General features: G+C 43.3%; 1 protein-coding gene across 2 annotated transcripts in view; it reads right to left on the minus strand.

Annotated features, from left to right (window-relative positions):
* Nucleotides 1-12,544, minus strand: part of LOC309333233 (integrator complex subunit 6-like) — an 83,885-nt gene that overhangs the window by 1,210 nt on the left and 70,131 nt on the right. Inside the window, exons 4-5 of one of the 2 annotated variants that reach the window (XM_081846659.1) lie at nt 11,118-11,207; nt 8,953-10,466 (exon numbers count right to left, since the gene is read on the minus strand). In XM_081846659.1, coding sequence (XP_081702785.1) covers nt 10,239-10,466; nt 11,118-11,207 — 318 coding nt within the window. In that variant the 3' untranslated portion in view covers nt 8,953-10,238. Of the gene's footprint in view, nt 1-8,952; nt 10,467-11,117; nt 11,208-12,544 lie in introns of those variants that run through there. The other variant, XM_081846660.1, reaches the window with a different exon arrangement.

Genomic DNA, 12,544 nt, shown 5'->3' on the forward strand with positions numbered 1-12,544 from the left:
AAGAACTGCACTGATGTTAAACCTAATGTGTTGTGCACATAGAAATACTTTTAAAACGCTCAGGAAAGACCCAATGGAGGCAAAATGGTGGGCGCCACGACTCACCTGAACACAGCTAGCACCAATTGCACTGCCTGGCTGGTCCCCAGGCCCGCTGCCGCCACTGCTGAAGAGGAGTCGGGAGGGTCCAGTGCATCAGCAGAGGGAGCCGCCAAGCCCCCCTCCCCCAGCAACCTTGGCCATGATGACAGAGAACCCACCTGGCCAATGGCCCAGCTTAACTCCTGGAGGCCTCTGGAGCAGACGCAAAAAGAAAGAAAAAAAGGAGCCCCGACCTCCCCAGCTTACTGCTGCTGCCGACACCGAAGGAAAAGGAAAGGAGAGAAGAGGTAGAAGAGCACCGGGAGGGCCAGGGAGGCCGCGAAGACACGTGCGGAAGAGCCCAGGCCTGACCCAAGCCTACTTCCCAGGTGGCTAGCGCGCCAAGAGCAGACCAGGGCCCAGAGGGATGCCACGCAATGGAGGACACCCCAGGAGAAAAACCTGCATAGCACACCCCCCCCGGCTGGGAAAACACCTCTGCCCCTTTTCCTTTTTGTGTGTGTGTGGGGGGGGCACCGCCGCTAAAGCCATCTGTTATTTTTGTATTTTTATTTTTAATCTTAATTCCCCTTACTTTATTTTAAAAATATTTCTTACTAATAGGTCCCCCCCCCCATTTTTCTAATTGTTAAGAATTAAAATGGCGGTGCCCAGAAGAGAGCCCAGAACCAGCACAGGCCACTTCCTGGGATTGCCACTCCACCCCTGACTTTCTGTTCTTTTTTATTTTATTTCTTTATTTTTCATTTTTCTTCCTTTTCTCATTTTTTAAAAAATTAAATAAGAAAAAAGAGAATAAATAAAAAATCTAATTCCCTTTTTTGTGTGTCTGTTTGTTTGTTTGCTGGGGGGGGTGCTTCTTCCTTCCTTCCTTCCCCACCTCTTTTTTTCCCCCTCCTCTTTCTCTCTAAAGAGAATACACACACACACACACACACATTATTTATTTTATTCTTTCCCTCTCAAAGGGGTTTTCTACATATTTTTTATTTTATTTTCTTTTTTACTTATATCACTTGGTACATATATACTACTTCCAGGTGCCAGCACCTCAACAACTTCCGTTTTTTTCATTCCTTTTTCCTTTCTTTTTTGGTTTTGTTTCTTTCTGTTTATTTGCTTTCTCTTTCCGTCCCTCTTAACTCTTAAATCTCCTACCCGCTCCATCCCCTCTCCTTTCTTTTCTCTCCTTCCCCCCAACAAATAATTTAAAAAATCACAGACCAACACACATATATCTGCCCACCCACTTTCAACAGTATCCCACTGTGATGGCTTGTGTATGCTCTTCGCAATAAGCACCTCTGCTCACTCAGAGATATTTACAGTTCTTTATTTTACATATGTACAGGCAGCACATTACAATCATGCATCTGAATCCTGATTCTGAGAGTGGCCTTCACCGGCTTCTCCTCCAACAGAAAAGGCGAGGAAGTTTCCTGTGACGCCTCTCCCCCCTCCTTTTTAACTCTCTCCTCTCCTTGGTAGACGGAACAGGCACTGCCTCACCATTGGTGCTGGAACTTCCTGTGCAGTGCTGGGGCTCTGCTTCAGCATCAGAGAGCCTTTCCGCCTCCTGGCTCTCTCCCCCTTCCCCATCCGTCACTTCCTGTCCACCTCCAGTGTGGTGTAGTGGTTAAGAGCGGTGGACTCGTAATCTGGAGAACCGGGTTCGAGTCTCCGCTCCTCCACATGCAGCTGCTGGGTGATCTTGGGCCAGCCACACTTCTTGGAAGTCTCTCAGCCCCACTCACCTCACAGAGTGTTTGTTGTGGGGGAGGAAGGGAAAGGAGAATGTTAGCCGCTTTGAGACTCCTTAAAGGGAGTGAAAGGCGGGATATCAAATCCAAACTCTTCTTCTTCTTCTTCTTCTTCTTCTTCTTCTTCTCCCTCTGAGTGTTCCTGCTCCTCCCCGGCATTCTCTGGCAGTCCCATGACACCCACCCACCTCATACTATAACCTGGACCACCACTGCAATTTCTTATCATTACTATTACTATTTCCGCCCTCTCTCCTCTATTTCTCTCTCCTTTATTTCCTCTTTATATTTTACTCTAAATCCCCCCTTTCCCCCCTCTTCTACTCTTTTCTTTTTCTTTCTTTCTTTTCCATCTCTTCCTTTTGTCTTTGCTCTGTTTTGTGTTGTTCTATTCCTGAACACAACCTTGCCAGGCTTAAGTTCTTAACTCTCTACTACAAATCCCTAAGCCCTTTCCCCACCCTTAACTGGTCCCCACTCCCCCCCCATTGTGCGCAAGAGGGTGTAGGTGTGTGATCATGGGGATATCCACAAATTACCCCCCCCACCCTCCCTCTGGCCCCACCCAATCGGTTTCTTCCATCTCTGCCTGTTAAACCCTTTTATGTCCACTGTTTATACAGCTTCTTCTGCCCTTCGTCTTTGACAAATACACATGGATCAGCTTTAACTTGCTGAAAACCTAGAGAAAACTACACTTCAGTGAGTTTAGAGTGCCAGCATCGTGCACTTTGCTTGAGACCATATAGGGACTTCTTCAGAGAACAAACAAATCCCTGTTTTACCTGTACACCATCAGGTGGAAGCATATAAAGTGATTCACCTAAGTTTCCGTACAAAAATGCTGTATTCATATTGTGATGAGAAACGTGTAGATTCTCTTCTGCAGCAAGTTTGAGCATAAGCCTAATGCTCTCATATCTCACAGTGGGTGAGTAGGTCTCGTGAAAGTCGTCTCCTGATACCTGTGAAAAACCTCTGGCTACCAATCTGGCTTTCTGTCTGACTATCTTGCCATTTCGGTCTGTCTTTGCTTTGAAGACCTATTTGCTGTCAAGCAGTTTCATTCCTGGAACTTTTCAAACTAGCTCCCATGTTTTGTTCCTCTCTAGGGAATCAAGCTCAGCCTTCATGGCAGTTAACCATGGCTCAGCATCCATCGAGTCCAAAGCCTGGATCTCTTGGAAACTTGAAGGTTCAAATACCTTCTTGGAGCTATTAACAGCAGTTACAGCTTTTGCTGCTTTAGCAAATTCATCAACAAATCTCTTTGGAGGTTTACCTTTTGTGGCTCTTTCAGACCTGAGACTCAGACATAAGTCTTCAACGCTCTCCTCTTCTTTCTTAGGAAAAAACTGTGTGCCACCCATATCTGTTTCCGTATCCCTCTAAATCTAATAATCTTGTATTTTCCAATTTCATCCAGTCCCTCAACCAGACCAGGCAGGCCGCTTCATAATATAACTTTAGATTGGGCAGGGAAAATCTACCTCTTTCTTTCTTGGCTGTAAGAAGTTTAAACTTTATCCTAGGCTTCTTTCCCTGCCAGATAAATCTTGATATTATTTTTTGCCAGTCTTTAAACTGTCCTATCCCACTGATCACAGGGATTGTCTGAAACAAGAATAGCATTTGGGGTAACACGTTCATTTTAATCACAGAGAAGGACAATTTCAATCTCTCCCAAATTTCTAAATCTCTTTTCATCTCTTTCCAAACCAATGCATAATTTATCTTTAAATAAATTAATATTTTTAGGAATCAACCAAATGGTGAATTATTTAACCCTTTTCACTGCCATGATTTCTATTTTATTTTGTAAATCTTCAATTTGTTTTTATCTATGCTTTTAACCAGCATTTTTGTTTTGGCTTTATTTAATTTAAAGCCTGCCAGTTGCCCAAACTCTTCAGTTACTTCCAGTGCTTCAATTGCACTGGTCTGAGAATCTTCTTGTTGGCATCCGGGGGTCGAACGGCCAGCTGGCTAGCCCCCAGCTGGATCGTCTCCTTCCAGCTGTCACATTGCGAAGACCCTTTGACCTCTGGTACGACATAAATCAGTGACCCAAGTCTGCTGACAAGGGCACACTTTATTTAGCAGAGCAGACTGTGCAATGAAAGAGGCTTGAGGCATGTGATCTCTCTCTGTTTCCAGAGATAGGTTGTTGGTTACCTCACCAAGATTTTTCATGCCAAAGTGCTCCTTCAGTTGAGCTAGGGCACTATTGTACATTTTGACATCCTTCCAAAATAAAAGAATATCATCAACATAAAACAAGCAATACAGCTTCTTCTGCCCTTCGTCTTTGACAAATACACATGGATCAGCTTTACCTTGATGAAAACCTGGAGAAAACAACACTTCAGTGAGTTTAGAGTGCCAGCATCGTGCACTTTGCTTGAGACCATATAGGGACTTCTTCAGAGAACAAACAAATCCCTGTTTTACCTGTACACCATCAGGTGGAAGCATGTAAAGTGATTCACCTAAGGTTCCGTACAAAAATGCTGTATTCATATTGTGATGAAACGTGTAGATTTTCCTCTGCAGCAAGTTTGAGCATAAGCCTAATGCTCTCATATCTCACAGTGGGTGAGTAGGTCTCGTGAAAGTCTTCTCCTGATACCTGTGAAAAACCTCTGGCTACCAATCTGGCTTTCTGTCTGACTATCTTGCCATTTCGGTCTGTCTTTGCTTTGAAGACCCATTTGCTGTCAAGCAGTTTCATCTTTGGAACTGTTGGAACTAGCTCCCATGTTTTGTTCCTCTTTAGGGAATCAAGCTCAGCCTTCATGGCAGTTAACCATGGCTCAGCATCCTTCGAGTCCAAAGCCTAGATCTCTTGGAAGCTTGAAGGTTCAAATACCTTCTTGGAGCAGTTACAGCCTTTGCTGTTTTAGCAAATTCATCAGCAAATCTCTTTGGAGGTTTACCTTTTGTGGCTCTTTCAGACCTGCGAATCAGACATAAGTCTTCAACGCTCTCCTCTTCTTTCTTAGGAGAAAAGTGGCCTATAGTGAACAGTGGTTCCTCCAATTCTCAATTAGAGCCTTCAGAGGGTCACAAAGCTGCCTTAGTACTCTTGAAATCCTCTGAATCATCTGATTCAGTTTCAGATTCAGAACTTTCATCAGTGGGTGTGGGGTTTTGCTTCTGCTTATCCTCAGACTCTTCACTGTCATCAGGATAATATTGGAAAATCCCCACATTCTCCCCCCACTTGGCATTGTACTCAACACTTCTAGTGAGCCTAATTGTATTAGTGTCAGTAATCATTACTCTAGAAGAACCTTTCTGATATCCTAGAAAGATACCATGCAAACCACGCTTGCCTAACTTGGAGCTTTGTGGTGTGTGAACCCACATGTCAGAACCAAAAATTCTCATGTGCTTGATGTATGGTTTCTTGCCAAACATCTTTTCATAGGGGGTACAACCAATCGGTGATGATAATCTGCGATTATAAGTGTAAACAAAACAGATGAGCGATTCTGCCCAATAACTCTCTGGAAGATTGGAATCATGCAGCAAGCTTTTCAAGCCTTGAAGCAATGTTACTGCTGAGAAGTGAATTCTTCCCCTCGATCTGTAAATAAACATTTCACCTGTTTACTATGCACATTTTCCAACCAAACACAGAATTCCTTGAACCTAGGAAACGCTTCTGATTTCTGCTTGAGATTGAACACATGAATATACCTGGAAAATGAATCAATGAGAACCAGGAAGTATTTGGCTCCACCCAAAGAGGGTGCTTGTGGACCAACAAGATCAGCATGCTCTACCTGGTATGGTTCTGTAGCTTGTCTACTAGACACCTTAACTTTTGCAGCCATTTTGACCTTGTTTGCTGCGCATGCCTTACACTTCATGTGGTACCTGCAGGGTTTAATAGTCATACCTTCAACTAAGGCAGGCATTTTGGAAACTGCCTCGAAGTGTAAATGACCAAATTTCCTGTGATAATCATGAATACATCCTGCATGCAAGACCTTGTTAGTACCTGCAATACAACAAGTTTCATCCTGCACAACATCAACAGAATCATCATAATCAGCATTCAATACAAAGTCATCTTTCTTGGTGATGGTGCACTTCCTCTTCTTGAAGGAAACGTCTATGTCCTGTTCAGTCAGCTGCAAGATACTCAGTAGGTTGTGTGCAGCATCTGGAACAAAAAGAATGTTGCGTATCGATGCATCCAAGCTGTGAAGAGCAACCATTCCATAGCCTTGACTGGAGATTGTGTGGTCATCCGTTTGGTGAATCGCACCTTCCTGCGGAGTAAAGGACACAAACAAATGTCTGTCTTGCCACACGTGCTGAGTGGCTCCCGAGTCTACGATGAAGAAAGATCTAGACATCTTCTGGACCTTTGGAGTGTAGCGTGAGACCATAGCCTTGTGTTGCATTGTCCTGGACTTCAGACCTTTGCCTTTGCCTTTTCCACGCGTTGAGCTTTCGCTGCGCTGCTCTGTTGCCTTCGCCTGGAATGTTTACAATCCCTCTTCACGTGGCCTAGACTTCCACACGAGTAGCATTTCACTGCCTTCAAAGCTTTGGCGCCATCTAGTGGTTGCACTGCATTCTGGGATGATGTCTGTGAGGGCTCCCCCTTTGTGATACAGCTAGCACTACGCCAATCCTCTTCATTTAACACCACAGCAGTGACATGCGCTACCGTCAGCTTAGCAGTAGGCAAAACAGCAAGCTGGCTGGCAATCGCTTCCCAACTGGAACCCAAAGAATGCAGAATCATGAAGGAATACACAGCCTCTGGAACGGTGATTCCACGCTGTTGCAACTCATGCCTTAGATTCTACAATTCCATGAGGTGAGCACGTACACCTGCTCCTTCAGCAAGTGCCATATCATGCAACTTGGCATAAAAGCACAAAGAAGCACCCGCTTCTGTTCTTAAATGTGACTCTTGCAGACTGTCCCACATTTCTCTGGCTGAGGCCTTGTCACGCAAAAGACATAGCTCTTCAGGGGACACAATAAGCGCCAGAGTTCCCCTTGCTTTAGAATCCTTGGCTTTCCACTCATCAGTTACAGGAGCTGGGGGGGGGGCGTCTGTTATCACATTAAACAGACCCTCTTTTCTTAGCAGAGCCTCTGCATATTGCACCCAGTTGTGATAATTCCCTTTACCGAGCTTTGGAATTCCAAAAGCGTCTGTTACTCTTGCACTGGCCATCTTGTGTCTTTTAAAGCAAGCTGCGTCTCTCTACCACCAGCTGCATTCCAAAAGCACATTTCTTAAGGCTTTCGCTTTCTCCTGAGCTTCTGCCGCAGCTGATTTGTGCTTTGGCTTGAAGTTCAAAGTCCACCCCTTATTGCCATTAATTAGGGACTGGCAGCCTTCCCGGGGCAAGAGCACATACCTGTCATCAATCTTCTTGATACGCAGAGAAGATAAGCTGCATTCCGTTCTTCTGCCGTTTGTCATCTGGATTCCGTTCTTCTGGCGCCCATAACCAAAAATTTTGGGATTTTAGCTCCGTTCGTCCGAGCTGATAAGGCTCATCTTCCTCCGAGCCCTCCCAGCAGAGCATTAAAACAACACCACAGCGGAAGGATGAGATAGGTATGGGCTACACGCCATGCTTTATTACTAAGCTATGCAGAGAGCAAAGAAAATATACATCCTCTCTCTATGAGAAGCAGAGAGCAACTAAAACACAAAGGAAACCAGCAACAAAGGAAACCAGCAACGTCACATCCCGTCTCCCTTTCCCATGAGACTCCAACAACCTGGACTGTCTCTGGAATGTAAACACAGTCCTGTGACTGCAAGTAGCTGCACAGTGATAAGAACAGAAATCAACACTATCACCCCAGAGGAAATAGATAAGGTCTTCAAAAACCTGACACCACACAAAGCCCCAGGCCCAGATGGCTTCACAGCAGAATTCTATAGGAAATTCAAAGGACCCTTGATGCCCTACATGACCCGCCTATTCAATGACATCATGAAAGGGGGCCAATCCCCAAAACCTGGATCCACTCCAAAATAGTCTCCATCCCAAAACCACTGAAAGACAGCCTCAAAGTAGAATCATACCACCCAATCTCATTAATAAACCAAGACTACAAGATATTCACATCAATCTTGGCCAACTGCCTAAAATTTTTCTTATGCAAGTTACCGTAATAGCCCCAGACCAGACTGGCTTTGTCCCTGGTCGCAGTATTACAGACCCCATCAGGAAACTACTGAACCTGATCGAACACAGCAAGACAACCAAACTCCCACTGACAATTATGTCCCTGGACATCTTCGAAGCCTTTGATTGCTTAGAGTGGGAATACCTATTAGCAGTACTAACTAGCATGAAAGTTGCCCCCAACTTCCTACAAATTCTCAAACAAATAATAATAATAATAATAATTTATTATTTATAACCCGCCCATCTGGCCGGGTCTCCCCAGCCACTCTGGGCGGCTTCCAACAAAATATTAAAATACAGTAATGCATCAAACATTAAAAGCTTCCCTAAACAGGGCTGACTTTAAATGTCTTCTAAAAGTCTGGTACAGTGGTACCTCAGGTTACATACGCTTCAGGTTACAGACTCCGCTAACCCAGAAATAGTACCTCGGGTTAAGAACTTTGCTTCAGGATGAGAACAGAAATTGTGCTCCGGCGGCGCAGCAGTGTCACAAATCCAACTTAATGGTGTCACAAACCCTCAGCAGTGCCGGAAATCCAACTTAATGTTGTGACCTTGGAAAGTGTTGAAATCCAGCATAGCCTGAGCTCTGTGAGTGTGGCTTTCTCCCGACTGAAGCACAGAGTGTTTGAGGACTGAGACATTTGTAGGGAAACCAAAATGCTTGTTTACAAAGCTATTATACTACCAACTTTACAGTACGCTTGTGAAACATGGACCACTTATAAACGCCATTTCCAACGTCTCAAAAGATTCAATCAGTGGTGTCTCTGAATTTTTTTACGTATCTCTTGATAAGACAGGCAAACTAATGCCAGTGTGCTGGAAGAAGCAAAGTTCACCAGTGTCAAAACATTGATTCTTTAACATCAACTTTGTTGGACTGGTCGTGTTGTTCCGATGCCCGATTATCTTCTTGGAAAGCAACTACTCTATTCCAAACTTAAGAATGGAAAGCATAATGCCGATGGACAACAAAAGAGGTTTAAAGACGCTCTCAAGGCAAATCTTTAAAATGTAGTATCAACACTAACAACTGGGAAACACTGACCTGTGATCACTCCAGTTGGAGAACAGCCTTTACCAAAGGCGTCATGGACTTTGAAGAAGCACAAATTCAGGACGAAAGCGAGAAACGAGCTAAGAGGAAGGCACGTTTGGCAAATCCTTACTATGGTCAACTCCTGCCCAGAAACCTATGTCCCCACTGTGGAAGGATATGCAGGTCCAGAATTGGCCTCCACAGTCACCTATGGACACACTGTTAAGACCATATTCATGGAAGACAATCTTACTTGGCTACAAGTGATCGCCAAAGAAGACCATCCACCTCCCATTAAGTCTTCCCTAGGGCACAAATGCCTGGTTTGACTAAAGCTGAGAATATTTAGCTTCACACAGGGGCTGATGAATTTGGTTCTACCCCTTTGTGAGGTTAAGAACAGCCACTGAGCAGACTAAGATCATGCAGTGGTTTTGCTCTAATTGTGTCTCGGAGCAAAACTGTGTCCCAGACTCAATGTTCTCTGACCACCCGTGCAAGGGCTGTTGCACAAGCATAAGGGTGAGAATAACAGTTGCTGTGCAACCAGATGTGCAACAGGAAGTATCAGGACTACAGCAATCTGTTGTGCAACCAGCCACAAGAACTGCACTGGTTTCCTGGGCCTTCTCTTGTGCAAGTGATTCCACTAGTGCATTTAGTATACCACTAAGCGACTTTTAACTTGGGCACTACATTGAAGTAATAGGGAGGAATTCAAAGTTAATAAAGAAATGAAGCTTTATGTGATTAGGAATATGGACCTGAATTTCAAACTTGCATGATTTTTAACTTAGAAAAAGCATGCACACACAGTATTCAGTGCCTTGGTAAGAATAGAACAGGATAGCTATTTTTTTGCCACCCTGAGGAGCAGACAGACTTTGCAAAACAGAAATACCATTATTTGAAGCACACCAAGGAACTCTGGGCCCACCTCCATTATTCCATCTGGCGGTTTCCCCCACCTCACTTTCCAGCTTTTACTCTGAAGGTGCTCTACCAGATTTCCAAGCTAGTCAGTAATGATAAATGAAAGAGGGAATTGTATACCCCCTGTATGCAGGCATACACACAACATATAGACATGAATGAGAATTTGAGCCATATAATACATGTGAATGCACCAACACCATTATTTCAAAGTAGATGGATTCAGATTTGCAAACCAAGAATAGGGAGAAAAAAGCAGCAGCTACCTCCTGTGACTTCACACATCTGTGTAATAGCAGACTCATATGTAGGGACACTTCCTAGCTGTTCCTGTTCCGCTGAAGACGCTCCAGGCAAGCGCAGCACAAGGGCAAACAGCCTCTGATCCCAGCGAAATGGTTCTTTGGTTAACTCACTTCCAGGCAGGGGAGAAGTCAAAGGAAGATGAAGCTAAAAAGACAGACATCCATCTAAGGGCTTTGCTAGAAGAAGAAGCCCATTTGATTCTAACTAAAAAGGAACATGTAGCTAGTTCCATTTTCTGCTAAAATCTCAAGGAAGATCAATGACATCCAGCCCTCTGTGTGTTTTTAAACAGTGAAAAATAAGAAAACAGCCCAGATGGAGATTTATTTTCTTCATCTAATTTTGTCTATATTCCAGCTGTTCATAGGAATGATTTCTAGTCAGCTATGAAGTTCAAAGTTATCTCTGGGCTGTGATTAAGCATGGTAGAGCACTTGCTTAGCATGAATAAGGTCCCAAGTTCAGTCCCCAGCATTTCCAGGTAAGGCTGGTAAAGGCCCTGTTTGAAACCCTGAAGAGCTGCAGCTAGTCATGGCAGAGAATCCTGAACTAGATGGACCAACAAATTTGAATCTGTATGTAAGACAGGTTTCCTTCCTTCTCTCAGTCTAATCTCTCTCTTAGCAACACAGCAAGAGCAGGATAGAAATATAACCAATAATTCTGCACAAAATTGTTATGAAACACCTTTAACACCATAGGAATATCAGGACAGGAGTACTTTTTTAAACTCCCAAGAGGAGAACACATTCCATGCAGCCATATTACAGTTTAAAGCTTAGGAGCATCTCTTACCTCCTCCTGCACACCTGTAGTATTTGTCAATTTGCTTCCATCTGTGATTGTAATTAAAACTGATGGTTCTAAATAGAAAGGGTTCCTTCCCTACAAAGGAGGAAATGTTAACATTTTAAACACTGAATCATTAGAGCGTCACAACACTCACCATGTAAACAAATTATTTTTTTAAAAGCTGCAAGGTCTGCTCTAACGCTTGGTAGAAAATATATCACTTCACCATGTAAGGAACTAAAAATGCATTTTTTTCAGGCTCTGGTAGCTGCAGAAGCAGGTAACAATGAGTTACTCAAAACGGTGAGAATTAAATATAAATTATTAATAGATAGTAAAAATAGAGGCGGATTGTCGTTACCCGATTTAAATTTATATTATGATGCAGCTTGCTTCATGTGGTTGAGAGAATGGCTAACACTAAACAATGGAGATTTATTGGACCTGGAGGGGTTCGATAATCGTTTCGGCTGGCACGCCTACCTAGGGTACGAAAAAGTGAAGGTGCATAAGGGCTTTCTTAACCATATTATAAGAAAATCATTGTATAAAGTATGGGGGTAATATATAGAACTTTTAGAACCTAAAGTACCCTTGGAACCTTGACTCAGATAAACAAGACTTTAAGATAGTAAGCACCTTCAGACTTGGAAAAGGGGGAAGAAAGAACAGGGTGAGAGACTGTTTGATTACTCTTTGAACAAAAGAAGAGAGAGATAAAATACTGAGTCTCCACTACCAGAAACCCTTGGAAATAGAAGATTCAAGAATAGAAATTTTTAAGGACATTCCAAAACATCTATTGGATCTTAGGGTCAACTACGGAGACTTAGTGGCCCTGTTAAGAAGCAACAGAATTGCATTCAGGTGGGAGTTTCCCCAAGGTCTTTCTTTTACCTACAAAGGGAAAAAAGTTAAAATAAGATCAGTGGAGGACAAAGAGAGATTCTTGAGAGATCACGGAGAAAACCTACAAAAAGAAGCTGAGGAAGAAGAAGAGCCAAAAGCATTAAAACCAGGAATACTAGACCCAGCAAGGCCTCCTTTGGGATTGGACAAACCAGAGAAAGTGACACCACCGTCAGAACAACAACAACTACTAGGAGCAGTCGGAGGAAAAGCAAAATAACTACACCATGTCTCTGCAGATATTAAGTTGGAATATCTGTGGCCTCAATTCCCCAGATAAGAGGAAAAAAGTTTTTCACCTGTTGAAAAAGGAACAATTGGACTTGATTTGTTTACAAGAAACCTACGTGACTAGGCTACACAGGAAAGTATTGATCAATAAAAGATTAGGCCAAGAGTTTATTTCATCAGAGAAGGTCAAAAAGAGAGGAGTTGTGATTTATGCAAAAGAGAGTTTATTACCAAAATTTATATTCAAAGATGACCAAGGAAGATTTGTGGCAATTGAAATTCAATTTCAA

The sequence above is a fragment of the Podarcis erhardii genome (genome assembly GCF_964252035.2).
Source record: "Podarcis erhardii genome assembly, chromosome: W".
Lineage (NCBI taxonomy): Eukaryota > Metazoa > Chordata > Lepidosauria > Squamata > Lacertidae > Podarcis > Podarcis erhardii.